We start from the raw sequence: 20,055 nt of genomic DNA on the forward strand, positions 1-20,055 counted from the left end.
TCGAAACATTTTTCAAAGAATAAAACACAAATAATTTAGGAAAATTTTGTGTAGTTGATTGTTGGCAGCAATAATAACTGAAATGAAGAATCTTGTTTTCATAATTTTAAGTGTTGATTGCTCATTATTCGTTTAACAAATACACAAAAAAACATATTGTTTTGGAAAAAAAAAGGAGAAAAAAGAATGACGAATGATTATCCAATAATAAATTTTTTTTTATATTTTCGAAAAGAAATTAATATGGGGTATCAAAAATATTTTTATATTTTTCGGAATTTTACAGAAGCTTCAGGAAGCATACTCGATGAGGATTTTTATTATTCAATTACTGCTTATAATTTCTCGATGCTCCGATGAAGTCCGTCTTTCAAAAGTTGACTCTCTCATTTTTTCTTCCTTCCATTCAACAATTCCCCACAACGGACTTCGAAAAATTCAAGCGGAAGTATTTGATTCAATTAAAATTTATTTTTCAAAAACTAATTTATTGAATTTTTTAACAGTACATCCAAGTTGATCCATCAATTCCAAATTCACCTTTGTCAACTATAACATGCTACAATCAAAAGAACAGGAAACATTTCAATGGTATCCCCAAAATAAACTTTTTATTTGCTGTAATATTTAAATGATATTTAAGGTTCATGGTTATGCGCTTCTGCAGAAATGCCAGTTGGTATGGAATTTGGTTTTGCTGAAGTTCATTGCGAAAATCCGAAAAAGAAATACAGTGACAATGATCCCTATGTTTACAAAGATGTTTGCATTATATTTATCAGCTATCTAATAATAATATGATTATTTCATTCCAAAATTTTGAATCTAATTTTTTTCAAAAAATTTTCAGTCTTGCTGGCTAACTTATTCCTTGAAATTGTCCCCGAATCAAAGATATGCAACAACAAGCACTTCTTCTTCTGGTGGTAGCTCTTATACTTCGTCTTCTGCATACTCTTCATATTCATCATCTTCCTCCCATTCAAATCCTTTGCAATCACATCCACAACATAATAACCAAAAGTATCAACATCCACGTTCAACAAAAAATATGTTGACAAACGAACTTTCGATTTCCAATGGAAATGTTAAGACAGCCTTCCTCAAAAACAGCAATGGAGAGAAAGAATATTTTCTGACTGAAATACCATTGAAGCAAAAGAACCATCTTCTTTTCCATCTCTTCGACTCCAACGGAGAAATTGTTTTGAGCCTCTCGAAAATGGACAGCCGCGTTCTGAGCTTTTATTCCTCTTCAACGCCGCTGGGGTCAATGGCTCAGAGCCAAACAAATTCTGACGAGTACATCTTCTACACGCCCGAGGCAAAGGCATTTGCGAAAGCTGTATTTGTGTGAACAATATTTCATTTTTTTTTCCTGTTTATCGATTTATTTTTTAATATAACGTCTTTTTTCCAATGTGCTTAAAATGAATCTTTTTGTCTCTTTGTGTCTTTTTATTTATTTATTTATTGTTTCAGACATCCAAAACAACCATCGACATCGTCCAGCTCTCCACAAATGAAGTCATCACTTCTTTGAAACGCTCGTCTCATTCATCTCGTTCAGGCATATTTTCTGGCTTGTTCCCTTCGCCTTTCGCACGTACCGAGTCAACCTGGAGCATCGAGTCGTACAAGATGGATGTGATGGACCCGCGGCTGGTGGCGCTGTTTGCAGCAGCGTTTGACACGTCAAAGGGAGGATTCACACTGGAGCTGTGAGGATATGGAGGATATTCATTTGAAAATAAATACATCTGTACAATGAATATGCTTTTTTTTTTTTTAAATAATCAATTTATCCTTTTTATATAATTCTCCTTTATGCTCTTGATTGTTATTTAAGAACTGAACTGGATTGAACTTATAACCATTTTAATATTTGTTGGCTTTTTGCTATTGGATTTCGTGGCATTGATGTTTTCTTTCTTAAAGTTATTTTTTTGTTTCTTCAACAAATTTTTTGATTTCCAAAGTTTTGCGTGCTTTTCTGTTAATTTGTTAAATTCAAAACATTTCTTTCTTTTTTTCAAATTTCTTATTTCTTCATTTCAAAGCCTCTTGAAATAAACATTAAATTTATTTATTTATTTATTTATTCATTGGATAATTGTTTTTCTTCAAATAAAACATTGGCAAAGCATTTTAAAAAAATCGAATGTTACGAGTTTGTTCAAATAAATGACAGAAACAAATAACCAGAAGACGAATCCCCGGAAACAAACAAAATGCAGCCACGCAATTAGAAATACACGACAGTCAAGGTTCTAATATTTAATAAGCGAACATAATAGTTAATGGAGAAAGAGAGAAAGAGAAAGGGAAGGAGGAGAAAGGGAAGGAGGAGAAAGAGAGAAAGAAAGAAAGAAAAGAAAAGAAAAGCAAAGAAAATAAAAATCAGAGCAGACACATAGCAAAACATGAAGACAGAAAAGCAATAAGAAAATGGAGGAGAACAAAAGGATATTTAATAATTTATAATCAAATAAAAACATGACAGCTTATGCATAAGAAATAAACTTCTTTTCCTTTCCTTTTTTTTTTATTCTTTTTCTTCATTCTTTTGAAGACACGAATGATTTCAGCATTCGAAGAAGATGCACAAAACAATAATCATCAAAAAAGAGATGAAGAAGAAAGAAGAAAAGGAGGAGGAAGAGAAAGAAGAAGAAAAAGAATTAGATGAGGAAGAAGAAGAAAAAGAAAGAGAAGAATATGAATAAGAAGAATAGTGTCAAAGTTATAACCAAATTCTCAAACACAAATAACACAATCATAAAAATAGAACTCACACAAAACGGAAGAGCAAAACATTATTATTATTATTATTATTTGTTATTTTCTAAGGAAAATACAAATACTCGGAAAATTAAAAAAATAATAATAAATACAATTTTGATTTTTTTTGTTTATTTTATTTAATTTTATTTAATTTTATTCCAAATTTTTCTTTTCTTTTCTTTTCTTTTCACATTTCATCTAAAACCCTGCTGTTTCTCTCCCCAAAATCGCCATTTTTCCCCAGTCTCCCATCAAAAGTGGCTTCTTCGATGTTTCCAGCGAGCGAAGAGGGACAAAATCTTTCTCATTCCCCTTGAATGTTGGCATCACAGCAGCTGGCTTGGGCTTGTTGGCTGGTTTTTCTGGTTCTTCGATAGAAGATGGAGAAGAAGAGGAAGAAGAAGAGGAAGAAGAAGAGGAAGAAGAAGAGGAAGAAGAGGAGGAAGAGGAGGAGGAAGAGGAGGAAGAGGAGGAGGATGATTGAGTATTGGATGAAGAAGAAGGTTTTTCGTTTGAAAACTTTTTCTTGGGGGCTTTTTGAGCATTTGGAGAAGAATATGAAGAAGAAGAAGAAGAAGAAGAAGAAAGAGAAGAATAAGTATCACCCGAAGAAGCTGAAGCAGAAGCAGAAGAAGAAGTCATTCCTGTCTTCCCTTTCCTATCAACACGAGCTTTCGCCTTTGGCGCAGAATTAGCTGGGGAATATGAAGAAACAGGAGTTGAATACGAAAAAGCTGATAGCGTTTGTTGTTTTTCTCTTTCTTTCTCCTTCTCCTTCTCTTTTCCCTTTCCTCCTTTGCTCTTTTTATCCTTTTTGTCCTTTGAATCATGTTCTGGTGTGTAGCTTGACACAAACCCAGTTCCATATGCAGGAGAAGAATAAGAGGAATAAGACGAATAAGACGAATAAGAAGATGAAGCAGAGGCAGAAAAAGAAGAGAAGGAGGAAGAGGAGGAAGAAGAAGAAGACCCACCAGGCACATAAAACAGTTCAGTTCCTGTAAGCATCTTCGGAGCATCTCTCTGCTTCTGTCCGTTTTCTCCCTTTTTCTCTCCTTTTTTATCATTCATCTTCTTCTTCTCTTCTTTTTGCTCCTTTGTTTGTGTTTGTGACTGTTTTTGTGATTCAGCTACAGTTCCTGTTGTTTCTACTGCCATCTGCTGTGCATCTTCCCAGCTAACCTCCCACTCGTCTCTATTGCTGCTATACGTATCACTGCCTTCCTTCTTCTCTTTCTCTCTTCTTTCTCCTCTTCCCCTCCTCTCCCTCCCACTCCCACTGCCTCTGTAGCTCTCATCAAACAGCTCAATCGGAAACCTCAAGCTCCCCATGTCCTCTGGAGGCGGCTTCACTCGGAATTCTTCTTTCTTCGCACGCACCTCAGCTATCTTTGCTGGAATCTCGTCTTGTGACATCGGCACATCAATGCCAAGCTCAATCAGACCAGCTGTGATGGCGTGGGTGAGCTTCAGGATTGACGGGGCGGATTCAGATGAAGAAGAAGAAGAAGATGTTGATGATGATGATGATGATGAAGCAGAAACAGAAGAAGAAGAAGCAGAAGATGAACCTCCCTCCGCTTCTTTGCTCTCTTCAGCGTGTGGTGGATGATGTGGTTGCGTCTGCCTTTTCTTCGCCTCTTCTTCTCTCTCTTTCTTTTTGTCTGGCAGCATCTGATAATCCTTCGGAATCCCCTCTGGCCGCCCTTCTTCTTTCTCTTTCTTCTCCTCGTTCTTCTTCCCTTTCCCTTTGCCTTTCTCTTTTTCTTTCTCTTTCTCTTTCTCTTTCTCTTTCTCTTTCTCGTTTTCTTTCCCTTTCCCTTTCTCTTTGCCTTTTTTCTCTTTGCCTTTCTGTTTCTCGTCAGACTTCGAATCTTTCTCTGATTCAATTTCCTCTTTTTTCTCTTTTTTCTCTTCTTTTCCTTCTCCTTCCTCAGTTGCAGTTGTCGAATCAGAAGAAGAAGAAGCAGAAGCAGAAGCAGAAGCAGAAGATGAAGACAAAGCCATCAAATTCCTCTTCTGCTTCTGTGCCGGAGGTGCGTGCTGCATCAACAGCCGTATCAACACATCGCATTTGTCCATCTCATCGCTCCATGGGTGGAACATCGCCACGCTCTCTTCCCACTTCTTCCTCTTCTCTTCCAACTCTTTCCGCTTCCGCTCTCTTTCTTCTTGGAGCTTCGCTTCTCGCGCTTCTCTGAATTTTTATTATTATTATTATTATTATTATGGTTATTGTTATTATAATCGTTAGGATTATTATAAAAATTGATAAAAATTAAAAAAAAAAAAGATTATAATAAAAACATGAATACATAAATTAATGAAGCAAATGGTCATATCACATATGTATAAATATAAACATAAGCAGATAGGGAAAAATAAATAAATAAATAAATAAATAAAAATCAGTTATCTTATTTTAACCCCCATATTGCATCTTCATCCAAACCTTGCTTTTCTCATTTTTTCGCGCTGCTCCTCCTTCTCTTGCTCTTTCAGCTTCTGAATCTCTAACAAATAGTCGTTGTAAGCATCCTGCTCTTTGTGGTACCTTTCAACTTCTTTGTCCCAATCCTCGTCTTTCACATCTCTTTCGGCTTGCAGCTTCTTGATTTCTTCTGGATCAACTCGCTTTGTTGCTTCTGTGCGCTGGCGCCGCGCATCCTCAAGCCTCTTTTTCTCCCTTTCTATCCACGATTGGCGCATTTCTATCTCGCGATTTTGAATTGCCACTGCATTCTGCATCGCGCGTAACTCTCTGAAAGCAACGTTTTTTTGTTCTAATTTCTTTTTCAATTCAGGAAACATAGAATGAGCAGCTTTCAAGCGTGTAATCTCGCCTGTCATTAACTTTTGTTCCCTCAATGTTAATGTATTTATTTCAATCTCATGCATTTTTTCCCTGAAAAAAAATTCTTGAAATAATAACTGCAAAAATGATTCAAACCCAATAAGCTTATCCAATCTCTCTGGAGTATCACATGGAAGTTTTTGTCTATATGCATTATATTGTTGAGTCTTAATAAAAATATTTCAGTAACTTGATATCTTCAGAAATTAGGCATACCAATTGATTAAACACTCTTTCTTTTGTTTCAACGTTATGCTTGTATTCCTCAAGCTTTTCATTTTGGGCTTTTAGCTCCTTTTCAGCGTTTGAAATGTTTGCTTCGGTGCGCCGAATGTTGTAATCAAACTTTCTAATATCGCGCTCTTGTTGTTGCTTTCGAAAATAGAAATCACGCTTTGAAAACGATTTCATTATATGTCATAGGTAAGAAGAAAGTTGAAAGGAAGCTGAAACTTATTATATCATACGATTTTCTGTTCGACAACTCGTGTTTCATCAGTGATCCTGCGAAGTGTTGCAAAGTGGGCGTTTTCATTTGCTGGGCGTACCTTTGTAAGTTTTTCTGCTCCTTTTGGAAGTTTTTCTTCCTCCTTTGTTGGATTTTTTGAAGTCATTCAGATAGTTATAACAGGAAAGATTCTCTCCAAATGATCAAACCATATTTTTCAATAACACCTTTCAGTTCTGCAGTTGAGATTTTTCGGATTTAAAAAGAAAGTTTCAAAAATAATCAATGTATGTTCCTTTTAAACTTCTCATGTGATTTAGATTAATCACTTAACAGAGAAATACATCCATATGAAAAAGGAAAAATTAATGTGAAAAAAATATCTCTAATTTATAAATGGATACAGCAAAAGAAAAAGACTAAATACTAACTATATAAAACAAATGTGTGAGCATCAACTTCAAAGAACATAATTTATGAAAATTTTTAATAAAAAATTTTTCATTAAACAGGAAATGATGAAATGAAATGAATGAAATGGTAATGAAATGTAATTTTTCCGAGAAACAATAAATAAGCACGTGGATGTTCAAGAAATGTACTGTCGAGTTTTGGATTCGTTTTTATCTTTTTTCAGTTCTTCAATGATCTTCATGTAATGAACTTCGCACTCTGCATTTTGCCAAATATGAGATAAGAAAGGAAAAGTTGATGAAGGTGGGAAGTGAGAAATAAATAAATAGGAAAATAAAAAATAAATAAAAAATAGAGAGAAAGAGAAAGAAAGAAAGAAAGAGAGTTAGAGAGAGAGAAAGAGAGAGAGAGAAAAAGAGAAAGATAAAGATTAAAAAATAGAGAAAAAGAAAAAGAAAATTGGTCATAACAAGTTGAAAATAATACTCCTGATACCTCGAAGCCTGACATTCATTTCTTCAAAAGCTTTTTGTGATGTTTCTTCTTCTGTTTGCCTGATTGCCTTTTGCACAATCACATTGATATCCTTCAATGAAAATTTAACCTCAGAAGATTTTGCTGAACAAATGCGATCTTGCAGTTCTAATGGTAGCGTTTCAAATACACTTGCTATTTCAATAAAAAATTATAAAGTGACAAATAAAATACAATAATAAGATAATTCATATATTCAATTGAATTCAAACTTGGTATTAAATTTTTTTTTTGATACTTCTCCGACGATAACGGATTCATTGTTTCAGAAAGGGATGGCAACGTGATAGTTTCATCACCTTCGTCACGGGAAGCATCGGGAGATAAAAGCTTTCTGTGAAGCTGGTTCAAGTCCATTGGATGAAATGGAAGAGGAATTCCCGTTGGAAATCTTCTTTGAAATTTTAGATAATTGTATTGGTCGTCAAAAACAGACGTTGAAGCCATGAATAAAATCGTATCTTTTCTGGAACCCATAAGTATAAAATAAGATTTCATTTTCATTGCAATCTTCATTTGAGAAAATTTTAATAAAGCTTTATTCCAAAATGTGAATCGTTAAGAATATTTCATAAGAAAAAATTGAACCATTACTAAAATGCTTGCTTCTTTCGAGCAGTCCTCTCATCGAAAGAAATGGCTATTTACAAAGGAATATTTGAAAGAAAATGAAAAGAATTTGTATAAAGATGAAGAGCTTGAATTAAACATTCAGAATATTCTGCGCTATTTTGTTTCTTGTATGAATTCAATTATCGATTATCTTGTTCTTTATTGTTTTATGAGACATTCAACAGATGGGAAAAGAAGCTCATTCTAGTCAAAAAGTTGTTGAGCACGCAATTTATTATTTTAAGCGTTTATACACGAAGTGTGGCAATGCTTTTTCGCATAACAAATAATTTTGGTATACTTTTAGGGTTACAATTTATGATATAGATCCTCACCAAGCTGCAATGACGTGTTATAGAATTGCGTTAAAATTTGTGGAAAATTCATTTGGAATTGACTTATTTCGGATTTTTCAATCTAAATCATCTGATTCAACTTTTCTCATATCCAAAACAGACGAAAGTTACATGGAATATTTTATTCTTCCGGAAATTGATTTTGATCTTGTGATTTATGTACCAAGTCGTATTCTTCTTCAATTTTGTGCTGACTCTCAAGTCGATGAATCGGTTATCTATCTTGCTAATTGCACCCTCAATGATACATATTTCCTTGATTTCGCTTTAACTGATTCTCCTTATGCAATTGCAATCGCCTGCTTATATTTTGTATGATAAATTCTGTTTATTGTTGTGTATGTTCACAAAAATAATATTTATTATATATTTTATTCAGGCTGCAACTGTTCATAAAATAGATCTTCGTGAATACTTGGGTTCATTAACAATAGACTTAGATAGAGTATGCTATCCCACAGATTTTTTTTTAATTTTTTATTTATTGACACAAAATTTCAAAATTTTGTATTTAGATGTTTGAGATGTTCGATGAAATTAAGCAATTTTATCTCTCTCCGTTTAATCCAGGTTTGACTTAAACCATTCATCAGCTTGTTTTATATAAATTACTCCAACTTTATGTTTGATTATTTTTTAAAACTTTGCTGCTGTTCGTTTGCATTCTCTCGTTTAGAAGCTGCGGAAATTTCTTTAAAAAAACTGTATAAATATCAATTATATTACCAACCAAAGAACGTTTTGAAAAATGAAAAGGATTGGAGGGAATGGTGTGAGAATTCCAAAGATGAAAAAAAAGAGGAATGATGTCGTGTAGTTTTTTTTAAAATTAAGTTTTATTTATTTAAACAAAGATTTTAAAAAAAAAAGGGAGAAATGTATGCGCTTTAAATTAAATCTGTTTGTTGTCTAAGCATTAATTTTGAAGGATATAATCGATTTGATCTACACACAAAAAAATCAAAAGATCAAATAGATAAAAATTTTTTGTGATGATTCAAATGTTTGTTGTTTTTGAAACACTGTTTGAGGCAAATTTTTTACAATTTTGATAAAAATTGTTATTTGTTCCAAACTTTTTCTGCTATGTTATAATTAAAAGTCTTCCATTGCAACGCCTTTAAATATCGAATATCTTTAAAATTGATATAATTACTTGAAAATATAGTGTGGAACAAAATTCATAAGCTAATAAATTTTGTCCCATTTGATAAATTTAGAGAACAGACCAGTTGGACGGAAAATGCAAATTTGAAATAAACGAGAAAACTCAATTCTCAATGAGTGTTCAATAAATAAATAAAAATTTAATTTCATTAACTTGAAAAATCAAAAAGCATAACAACTATAAATGCAGCTGTATTGAAAAAAATATAGAAAAAATAATCCATGAAATATATATTTTTTGAAAAAAATGGCTTCAACATTGAACTTTTCGAATAATCCTTCTTATTTGAATTACCATCGTTCTTTAATTAGGAACTTTTTCTTAAACCAGGGTATATTCTTCTTTGATTATTCACACTAATTTTCTTTAAGTTTAAAGTGAATTTTGAATATCTTTTTTGAATAAAAATCAAAACATCTTTATTAATAGCAATCTTTATATTAATTCACAAAGAAGTCAAAACACACACACTTTTTCAAGAAGTTAATTGAATTGGATTGAACAGTAAAAATCTTAATAGTACTGAAATTCTTTGCAAAGTTTGCATCATCATCGTACGAAATTAAAAGTCGCTTTTTCTTAACTTTTCTTTCTCTCAATTCATGCTTGTTTAATGTTTTCTCATAATTCAAACTCTTCTCCTTTGGCTCATTTATGTCGCTCAGCAATTTCATTAACTGATTTCTTGATTGTTACACTTTTTTCGTGCGAATTTTCACAGAAATGCTGTCATCCTTTTTATCTGGAAAATTTGTGACAGATGTTTTCTTTCCTTCTGCTGGCTTCATGTTGCTACTATCCATATGACTTCTTCATGTTTTTATCCATTTGTTTGTGGGAGAAAATTTTCCATTCAACTCCGAATCCCAGCTTTATTTTTTTTTTTCTGTTCTTTGCAAAACGGGTGAATCAGAAACTTTTGACAGAACAGGTGCTGCCATCACAGGCCAAATACAAGTTTTCTGAAACGGGCTTTATGTAGTTAATGGAGATGTTGAAGAAGTGAGTGCTTCAGGAAGAACTTTTGCTAATTCACTTCGAAACGAAGAGGAAGAATGTGGTTGCGGTGGGTTGAAATTGTCATTAAAAGTCTTTTTAAATCTTGCAAATATGCTGCTGTTTCATGGCTGAAGAAGATGAGAGAGATTTGGAGGAAATCTCATCATTATTATTCCTTGTTTATCTGCGCATTTCTCAACTTTTTCATTGATGTGAGAAGGATGGTTATCAAGAAGGAAAACAGCTTTTGGCATATTTGAGAGTTTCATTTTTGTATTAATCGAAGGTATCCAATGAGAAATCATGATAGTTTCAAAGATTGATGGATTTTTCCATCCTGAAGATGATGAGATAAAACGTTTGTTGAATGACGGAAGAGTTCGAAATTCTATTGGAAGCTTTCGACTGGAATAAAGGAGAAAAGAAGGCAAAGACGATCCATCAGCACAAACGCAAACACAAAGAGTCGAATTTGCTGTTTTGTTGGGAATTGGATGTGACGGAGGTATTTGATTTCTCAAATACACTCACAGCTTGCGTGAGCTTTCTCCACATCTCAAAGATGTTTCATCGAAATTCAATATACCGTTTTCACCTATATTGCATGTTTCCAAAACATTTTTGAATTGATCAAACCATTTACGGATGCCATATGGTGACTGTGCCAACATTTTGGATCGTTCCATTTGTTTGAATAATGCAGATTTGAGAATTTTGTTATGATCGATCATATAACATGCAGCTGAAATACATGGAAATTTTATTTTTGTTTTTTCCTTAGAGTTTTCTTCATTATAATCTTTCATCTTAATAACAAAGAAAAATTAAAAAAAATAAGAAAATTGCACTTCAGATCATTTTGAAGATATCTTTCACTCGAACAACCTTCCCTTCTGACAGCATAACAAGTATTTTGTTTTCGATTGTTTCAATCATTGAGTCTGCAATAATGGAAGGTCTACCATTGATTCCAACTTCTCTGTTATTCTTTTGGGCATTCACTCCTCGATACTAAGAGCCTTTCGAAATAATGCCAGATCCTATTGCCACACCAGGTGACACAACATTATTCTATTTGATTTCAAAAATTTTCTTTGAAATGCTGCCCAATTTCCTTATTTCAGCACATGCCAATTTTTTTTGAAGGTCTGATGCAGAAAGTTCGCAATGGTTTGTCATTTTTATGGTTTTGATCTTTCGACTAAAATAATGTAATTTTTAAAAAGGAAACGAAAATCATTCGATCAAATATGTTTCATCATAAATAAATTCCATATAATCAATCTTAGATTATTTCTTCATGTTTCACAATTTGCAATTTTGTTGTTTGTCTTCTCTGAAATATTTCGTTGTTTCTTCAATTTTTAGGCAATCATTGACATAAAATAAAAAAATACAATGAAATCCAACTGTTTGAATTTTGAGAACGATTGTCTGAAATTGGATGAACAAATATCAGTAACGATTGCGAAATTAATATGTGACATAATTTTGTTTAGTCCGAGTACTAGAAAAAGTACCGGGTTTTAGAACGATGGTAGTCAAAATGCAAATATGTAAAAAATGATGAATATACACGTTTGTGAAGTACATCAATTCTGAAAATAACACAACTGTGGAATGAAAAAAAGCAGAGCAAGAAAAATGACTGATTAATAAATTTCAACAGGCTTTTCAAAAATAAGATTAACAAAGAAATCCAAAACAAACTGGGGAATGATGTGAAACAACAAAAAACAGATGATGAAAATTATGAATATTGCTGATTATTGAACAAAAAGCTTGATTTCACACAAAAAATCTGATTCTTTCAAATGAAACAATTTCACATGAATAATAAACAGAAAAAAATTGACAAACAGAATTCAGGCAAATGCAAATGCAAATGCAAACAAAAGTGAATGCACAGCAGCGGAAGATGCTGCTGATTTCACAAATAAAACACAAGACAGGGAGATACAATATCTTCAAAAGATTCAGGATTTCAAAAAGTCTTCATTTCCTTTTTCCATTTCCTCCTCAGCTCAATTGAGTGCTTTTCGAATTGATTGAATGATTATCATTTGATGGATTCTTTGACTGAGCTGATTTCTTCCTCTTTTTCCCTTTGTTTTCGCTCATCTGTCTGTTGTGCTTATCTGGTTGCTTCCATCTTGTTCTGAGTCTTCGATATATATCACTGCATCTGACATCGTGAGCATCACCGCTCCTTCTGGAAATCGCTGGATGAACTCGCGCTTCAGACCTTGAAGAGACAGCCGCTTTTCACTCTCTGATGACAGGCACGACAGAATCATGGGCAACAGCACCGACTCTTCTGCTTCCTTCATGCTTGGCCTCTCTCCATTCACGATCTTCTGCCCTGCCACCTCTGCCTCATACTCCCCAAACGGGATTTGAAGGGTCAGACACTCCCACAGCATCATCCCAATCGAGAATGACACCGACTCCTTTGTTGCTCCCATCTTCTTGTTCATCTGCAGCTCTGGCGCCTTCCACCTCAAACACTCTTTTTTGAAGCTATCTTCATCCTCAAAGGCTGATGAGGGAAGGGAGTCATCGTCATCATTGCCACTGGCAGATGTCACAACTGTTGATGACGAGATGGAGGATGAATCTGAGTCATCATCGGACAATAAGTCTGAATGCATCACAATGCAGATCACCATGTGCTCGGAGAAAAGAACAATGTGAGGGCTCAGATTGGAAAGAGATTGAAGAGGGTTTTCCATCTCATCAATTGAATGGAGTGCGAGATTAGCAACCCAGAACAGGATTTGGGCAGCTGTCTGCTCTCTTTCCTTCAATGTGCCAATTGCCATCTCTTTTGTCTTATTCAGCCCATGCAGCAGCATGAACAGTGAATCCCTCAAGTCCACAATCAGCTTCTCATGAGGAGACGAGCACGCCATTGCATCCACAAGATTCGACATGGATGAAGTTGTTGGGCACAGATCCTCCCCTCGAACAAATGTGGAATCTGAGTCAGTTGAACATGTTGAAGAAATTGATGGTGATGGAGTCTGTTTTCTTATTTCCTCTTCCTCCTCCTTTTCCAATGCCCAATCAGGAATCTTGTCTGAATCTCTTCCAAGGATGTATTCTGTTGAACCACTCTCAGAAAGAAGATGCTCTGATGACTCAGAATGTTGCATATTCGTATCATACACCCTCTTCTTCATCCTTTCTTCATTCTTCTTCTCTGCCTCCATCTCTGCTCTCCTCCACTGCTCTTCAGGTGACATCTCCATCGTCACCATCTCAATCAGCTTCGGATCCTTTTTCACTGTGTCATTCACAATCTCTTCCAATTCTTCTGTCCTTCTCTTTTGTTTCCTCCACCGAAGTGTTGAAATTACTGCAACAATTAGAATAAACAAAAGAACAACAACAAGGATAATAACAATCAACAACCAATACGATTTCCCTTCTTTTCCTCCTTCAACTATCCTTTCATCTCCATCAACCTTGGGCTCGCTTCTGTTCTTCACAATGAAAGAATCAGTGGATAATTGTTTGTCAACATCTCCAAACAGAATGCTCACTCTCACCTCTGCCTCTTCTCCTGCATCACTTATCATCTCCCTTGACACCTTCCCTTCAACTTCTGTCTCCGATACATATCCACTCTCATCAAATACAAACTTTTCTATCTGCTTTTCTTCTCCAATCTGCTTTACAACCATGAATGACAAGTTGCAAGGCAGCAGCAGCTCCCCTTTGAACGCAATCTCAACTTCTGCTCCTTCTTCCCTTGTTTCAACACACTCCAACACCGGAATGAAGAAAGGCGATGCTCTTTCAGAAATAATTCCTTTAATTAGACAACCCTCATTCAATATCCACATCGATGAGTCATCCTTCACTCCATCTCCACCTTTCAAACTGGAAATGGTCAATGAAGCAGAATCAGAGCAGATGATATTTCTTCTCAATGATGGATATTTTGTATTCACAGGGTTGTTATTGCTGAAGTTTCCTGCTTTAATCTTCACATTCCCACTTGATATGGATAGTCCACCTGATGAAGCATTCAAAATTGTTACATCCTTCATCGCCAATGAAGAGTTAGTCGAATGAACAAGTGATCCACTCCATTCACATATTTCTTTAAATGCATTATTTCTCTCATTCTTACTCTCTTTTGCTAACAATCCTTCAAACTCACATATGTGCATGGAAATATCCTTCGTATTTCTCATCTCCATCATGCTTCCTTTGTCAGACAGAGAATTACAGGCTGAACAGGAACAGTTAGAAAGAACAATTTGAGCAGATGTCGAGGAAGCGGAAAGAACAGAAGCTCCTTCTGAATTCCTCGAGCAGTTCTTGAATGAGGAACCTCCAACTGAAACGCTTCCCGAAGCTGAATCATTTATTGAAAAGATACAGCTATCAGACAACTTCACTCCATCAGCATCAATTCCATTCAGCACAACACTTCCACATTTCCCAATCTCAACAACATTTCTTTTTGATTCAATCTGTTCCAGTTTGAAATTTGTCATCGAAATCTGATCCCCACAAAACTGAAAAAAAGGATTCTTGAACGAAAGGAGCGACACTGAGCAGTTGTCAACATGAACAATCCCTTTTACAACGCTCAACAATGTCGAGTTGAGAACAACAGAAGGTTGATTGATATTTGACCCCCCAACAGAAGAGAAGTCAACAAATGAAAGAGAAAGCTGGCCACTTGATTCATGAATAATGGAACTGCCGGAATACGAAAGCGATTGATCAAAGTTGAATTTCACACTCTCCATCCGAACTTTCTCAGAAGTTTTGAGAAGATTTCCCTCGTTGATATTTATTGTTGAGTTCAGATGCACCAAAGCAGTTGAGGGAGACTCAAGTGAGCGGATGATCACATCATGCACATCACACTCCCCATTGATGATCGTCTCCTTTGAGATCAACAGCTGAGAATATGATGAAGGAATGGTGTGTTGAACTCCAACATCCAATGATTGACAAGGTGCACTCAACTCTCCACATTGCTTGCTGTCTCCATGGTTGCCTGTTGCTGAAGAGGAGACAAATATCGTCTCACTCTGATATTTCACAACCCTCAGCAGAAGATCCTCTTCCCCAACAAACGAGTCTGTTGTGCATCCCCATATTGCAAGATCCTTCACAAACGGTGTTCTGAAATCCAAAAGGAATTGGTCATCAACAATCTGTGTTTCAATTGAATGGCATCGAACATACACATCTCTCCCTCTGAACGCAGAGTTGTCTTTGAATGTGATGTTCGACAGAACAAAATTCAGTGGCTGCTCAACCACTGAGGTGCATTCCAGAAACAGCCATCCACCTCTTCCTGTGGTGGAGCAGAAGCACTCAGAAATCGTGCAAAATGAGCAGTCAAACTTTCCTCCCTCATTCAACACAAAAAATATTCCTCCTCCCTTTCCACATCTCTTTCCGCCACATCCCTTCATCGTTGTGTTTCGAATCACCATTTTCAATGGCTCATCATCATTGTCATTTCGGATGACGGGAATGTTCTCTGTTGTGTTCTGGGTGACTTCTTCGAATGAACTCCACTCAAAAATAATGTTTTGTTCCTCTTCATTATTTTCTCTCCCTGAACTCTTTGATATCCTCAATCCGCTTGCCCCATCAAGCTCAACATTCTTCATCGACAAGTTCTTAATGTTCATAATAGTCGAAGATAGCACAGAAATAACATCCTGTGAAAAGCTAAGTGATTGCACCGATACAAATTCTAATACAACTGTGCTTTCATCTGCTTTGATCAGCCCAAAATTAGTAATTTGTTCTCTTCTTTCTTCATTTTTTGAGAATGAACAGTCTTTCAGAGTCAACAATCCATCATTCGCCCCAACATCCATCAAATAATTGACTCCGCCTGTGAAGGATGATGGAATCACAAACATAATCAGCTCGAAATTGGTAATTCCAGAAATCTTCATTGCTGCTCCTTCTGCTCCTTCAAGTGATGAGAGACATTCCAAAGAACACATATCTGTGTTGTTTGAGCATATCGAAAACCCACTCACATCAACACTCTTCTGAAGAATCGCCTTCCCAATGATGTTAATATTCTTTTCATTTCCCTCAGGCAATCGATCCATTGAATAATCAATGGAAAGGCAAGGATAATCTGAGAATCCACATGCACCCATGTCTCTTCCTTCACCCCCAACAAATATCTCTGAGCCAAGTGCGAACCAGAAATACACCAGTGGAATAGCATTCACTGTATCATTCCCATCAAACCCTCTCATAGAATCCAACGAAATATCAGCCAAATGCCCAAGCACAAATGGAAGAGAAGTGTTTGTGATGCTCTTCGTCAAGTTGGATGATTCAACAAACAAATCATTTCCACACTTTGCAACATTTGGCTTTTCTTTATCGAAAATGGGGGATGAGATCACAAATGAAGAATCGTAATCAACAAATTTTAGTGCCATCCCTCCCCCAAAGCCAGTCATGTCTTCTTCTCCAGCTGGTGCTGTGCATCCTGTAAATGTACATGAAATAATATTCATTTGAGTTTTCCCTTTCAACTGCGCATTGATTGCTCCTCCTCTGCTTCCATCAGCCAAAACAGAGCATCCATCAAAATCACATTCTTCAATATTTATTTCTGCATTTGAATCTTCATCGTTGCAATTATCAATGCTCACACAGCTTCCACTTCCTGTTCTTCTTTCTGTTTTTGTGAAGTTGCAATTCGTCATGTTCAACCACTGAGTGCTCGTCAACTCGGCTTTTGTTCCACTTCCAGACAAAGAGATCAATGGATTTCCATTCAAAGTGATTGAAGAAGCCGAAAATGAATCAATGGACAAGGTCCCAGACTCAACGGACAAAAACAGAATTGTCAATTCAGATAAAGGATCTTGAAGGGAAAGAGAACATTGAGACAATGTCAGTTGTGAAGATGATGAAATAAAAGTGGAATGTGAAAAAGACGGAGGAAGAGAGAAGATGAGCTTTGAAAATTCTGTTTCAATACTTGTTGCAATCATCGCTGAGTTTGATGTTTCACTTGCATCAGAGACTGTCCAGCCACTCAGCTCATCATTTCCATTGATTTCATGTTTTTGTCCAGCAAAGGCCAATTCATCGCTCATCAAAATCATTCCAACAACAACAATTTTCTTTTCCTCTTCTTGCCTTGTCAAAGAATGACTCAGTGTCAGACAGGGAAACTCAACGAACCCACAATGTGAATGATCAAATGCATCATCATTACTCACAACAACCTCATTTGGCATAGGAATCAGATAGGCACACAAAGGAATAGGAATCGTTTCATCACCATTGTCATATCCTTGTATCTTGCTCTTCGTATCAAATGAAGCTGTCAATGAAGTGATTTTCCCACTTTTTGCTGTTGACTCCAAGTTGATCGAGTTAACAAAAATGTCACTTCCCCATTTGGCTCTGTTCCCTTCAAATCCTGATGAAATCTGAAACTCTGCATTTGTATCTCTCACTTTCAGCCCAATCCCTCCTCCTCTCCCTTGAGTAGTCGAGGCATAACAGTTCTTCACAACACCTCCATTCATCGTCAATGAACCAACATTCCCCATTTCAACCATCATCCCTCCTCCAAACTCAGAGGCTTCACTCCCACATCCATCAAGTGTGCATCCCTCAAGAGTTATCGAATATGACCCTTCATCCACACTTATCAGCGATGATCCTGGTGTTGTTCTCACAATGCTGTTAAATGTGCAGTTATCCAGAGACAATGTTACAGAAGATCCTTGAGGCAGAGATATCACACTCGTGGTGCTGAATGTTTGTGACCATCTCACATCTTTCATCTTCAAACTTCCCCCTTCCATCTTCACAATTGAGTTCTGAATGCTCCTCTCCTCTGAATGTGCTGCATCCATCGAAATATTTGTTCTCTCCAAATTGATCCCTCCAGACCCTTTAACCGCAAACAATCTGCTTCTTCGGTTGTTTTCAAATGATGAATCGTGAATCACAGACAAATCGCTCACACTCAACTCCCCTGTTCCAACACAAAACAGACTCAATCCATTTGCCTCAAACTTTGTTTCAATGGTTGAGCCAGATGGCGAAACTCCATTCACAGAGATTGTTTTCTCTCCAATATCAACTCCTTTTCCTTCCGCAACTGTTCCACTCAACACCTTGATTTCCTCCACAAACCCCACAATCATTTGGGAAAGGCAATGGCTGATTGTGAGGCATGCACAACTTTCATTCAATCCACAGCTGAATGTGTCTTTCGCATTTGTCTGATTCTGAGTTGAAGCAACAAATCTGCATTTTCCTCCTTCATTGGGAAGCCACTCACTTTTATCTCCTCCTGCATAATATCTCACTCCTTCTATTCGTGTAGAATAGCACCAAAGAAGTTGAGAATCTGTGGAATAATCATAAATGCAAATATCATTTCCTTGAGGAGCGCTATTGTTGTGGAAAAAGCAAAACCACAAAAGATTTCCATTATATATATCTGTACTGAGGCTGACTGCTCCTCCACGAAAATCTGAATGACACCCGATAAACAAACAGTTTTTTGTCACAATCTTATCAATTGGGTTCCAATTCATCAGTCCTCCACCATCACCATTGTCAGCATTATTTCCACTGCAATTGATAAACAAACAATCCAGCACACAATCTTTTGCTTTTGATGCTTTTGACGAGCCGATAAATAAGCCTCCTGCATCATTTAGCGACAAACAATCTCTAAACTGGCAATCCTCGAATAGAACTTGAACCTTCAACTCTTCAACCTCCGCACCAGCCCCTCCATAGTCTGTCGATGAAGCACAGAAGCACTCTTCAAACACAGAATGCTTCACAGTGCATTCGGAAATGTTCAATGCATATATTCCTCCACCTCTTGTTTCAGTTGCATTGCATTTCACAAATGAGGAATTCTCAACCGTTAGCGTTGCACTTGAGTTGTCATGCACATACAGTGCTCCGCCACACGGAGCTGAGCATTCATTCCATTCAGCATTCGTGAAATGCTGAGATTGGGTTGTGTCCAAATGCTCATTATTTCTTTTTTTCCAATCCACTCTTTTGCTGTGAATGAATGTGCAATTGTTGCAAGAAAATACAATGGATCCTTCTGTTCCACTCACAATCCCTCCCTCCAGCACATTCATCGAACTTTCAACTCGACAATCTTCCATTGAACTCATCTTCATCATTGGCACTTTCTCAATTGGCATTTCATCTGTTTCCATGAATTTCATTGTGATGTTTGAAAAAGCACAGTTTTTAATTCCTTCAAATGACCCTTCTCCATTTCTCAAAATGCTTCCACTCCCACAAAACACAATGTTCCTCCACTCACTGTTTCTCACAAGCAACGATGCATCTTCTCCTTTCATCTTCACAAGACTTGTCATAAACTCACAATTATCATTTCTTTTCTCAATATTCAAGGTAGTGTTCATCATTTCGCATGTTCCTTCATTGAAGACAAAATGACCACTGAAACCTCCTTTTCTCATCAACAAGCAGTCATCAAGGCGCAGGAATGATTTTTCTCGAATATCAAATGCCATGTTATCTTCTGCCTTTTCCAACATTATTTCCTTCAATTCGACTGAGGAATTGTGTATTTCGCAAAACAGTTGAACAACACTTCCCCTTGCCAAAATATGACTTTCAGACTGAGCAGGAATGTGATAATTGAGATGTCCATTCCTTTGTGCATCATTTCTATCTGTGCCACAAAATGTGAAACACAAGCACTCAGCCAAAACAAAAAGAATCATTATCATGAGAATTATAATGGGTCATTATTAACCATATTTTTATATTATTCAAAGATCATTTTGAACTTTTCCAAATATTTAATCGATATTGATTATTCCTGTTTAATTTCCATTTGTTCAATCGACGGCCA

General features: G+C 36.1%; 5 protein-coding genes across 5 annotated transcripts; 2 read left to right on the forward strand and 3 right to left on the reverse strand.

Moving 5' to 3' along the window:
• Positions 1-243: 243 nt before the first annotated feature.
• MONOS_4176 (uncharacterized protein) lies at positions 244-2,394 on the forward strand. The gene is made up of 5 exons (XM_067874226.1): positions 244-448; positions 507-591; positions 644-762; positions 851-1,351; positions 1,483-2,394. Exons 1-5 carry the CDS (start codon positions 308-310, stop codon positions 1,723-1,725), a joined length of 1,089 nt encoding a protein of 362 aa, XP_067729904.1. The 5' UTR covers positions 244-307; the 3' UTR covers positions 1,726-2,394.
• MONOS_4177 (uncharacterized protein) lies at positions 2,082-6,252 on the reverse strand (the record flags this gene model as incomplete). Its single annotated transcript, XM_067874227.1, has 5 exons — positions 2,082-4,981; positions 5,237-5,689; positions 5,735-5,805; positions 5,855-6,031; positions 6,106-6,252. 5 exons carry the CDS (start codon positions 6,250-6,252, stop codon positions 2,983-2,985), a joined length of 2,847 nt encoding a protein of 948 aa, XP_067729905.1. The 3' UTR covers positions 2,082-2,982.
• Positions 6,253-6,365: 113 nt separating this feature from the next.
• MONOS_17391 (uncharacterized protein) lies at positions 6,366-7,502 on the reverse strand. Its single transcript, XM_067870307.1, has 3 exons — positions 7,247-7,502; positions 6,996-7,169; positions 6,366-6,758 (listed from the first exon to the last, which is right to left on the reverse strand). Exons 1-3 carry the CDS (start codon positions 7,479-7,481, stop codon positions 6,676-6,678), a joined length of 492 nt encoding a protein of 163 aa, XP_067729906.1. The 5' UTR covers positions 7,482-7,502; the 3' UTR covers positions 6,366-6,675.
• Positions 7,503-7,659: 157 nt separating this feature from the next.
• On the forward strand, positions 7,660-8,885 carry MONOS_4178 (putative cyclin-C). The gene is made up of 6 exons (XM_067874228.1): positions 7,660-7,774; positions 7,821-7,905; positions 7,954-8,314; positions 8,382-8,447; positions 8,518-8,572; positions 8,679-8,885. The coding sequence occupies exons 2-6, from the start codon at positions 7,832-7,834 to the stop codon at positions 8,807-8,809; spliced, it is 687 nt and encodes a 228-aa protein (XP_067729907.1). The 5' UTR covers positions 7,660-7,774; positions 7,821-7,831; the 3' UTR covers positions 8,810-8,885.
• A 3,325-nt stretch (positions 8,886-12,210) lies between these two features.
• Positions 12,211-19,735, reverse strand: MONOS_4179 (uncharacterized protein; the record flags this gene model as incomplete). The annotated part of the gene is made up of 1 exon (XM_067874229.1): positions 12,211-19,735. The coding sequence occupies one exon, from the start codon at positions 19,733-19,735 to the stop codon at positions 12,287-12,289; it is 7,449 nt and encodes a 2,482-aa protein (XP_067729908.1). The 3' UTR covers positions 12,211-12,286.
• Positions 19,736-20,055: the final 320 nt, after the last annotated feature.

Source organism: Monocercomonoides exilis (assembly GCF_001643675.1).
Source record: "Monocercomonoides exilis strain PA203 chromosome Unknown scaffold15-1837935, whole genome shotgun sequence".
NCBI lineage: Eukaryota > Preaxostyla > Oxymonadida > Polymastigidae > Monocercomonoides > Monocercomonoides exilis.

Coding starts and splice junctions, on each gene's coding strand:
- MONOS_4176 (XM_067874226.1), top strand. CDS start 308: ATGAGGATTTTTATTATTCAATTACTGCTTATAATTTCTCGATGCTCC. Junction 449..506: donor TTCGAAAAATTCAAGCGGAA/GTATTTGATTCA, acceptor ATTTTTTAACAG/TACATCCAAGTTGATCCATC. Junction 592..643: donor GAACAGGAAACATTTCAATG/GTATCCCCAAAA, acceptor ATGATATTTAAG/GTTCATGGTTATGCGCTTCT.
- MONOS_17391 (XM_067870307.1), bottom strand. CDS start 7,481: ATGGCTTCAACGTCTGTTTTTGACGACCAATACAATTATCTAAAATTT. Junction 7,170..7,246: donor AAAAAAAAATTTAATACCAA/GTTTGAATTCAA, acceptor TTATTGAAATAG/CAAGTGTATTTGAAACGCTA. Junction 6,759..6,995: donor AATGAATGTCAGGCTTCGAG/GTATCAGGAGTA, acceptor GGCAAAATGCAG/AGTGCGAAGTTCATTACATG.
- MONOS_4178 (XM_067874228.1), top strand. CDS start 7,832: ATGGGAAAAGAAGCTCATTCTAGTCAAAAAGTTGTTGAGCACGCAATT. Junction 8,315..8,381: donor CAATCGCCTGCTTATATTTT/GTATGATAAATT, acceptor TATTTTATTCAG/GCTGCAACTGTTCATAAAAT. Junction 8,448..8,517: donor TAACAATAGACTTAGATAGA/GTATGCTATCCC, acceptor TTTTGTATTTAG/ATGTTTGAGATGTTCGATGA.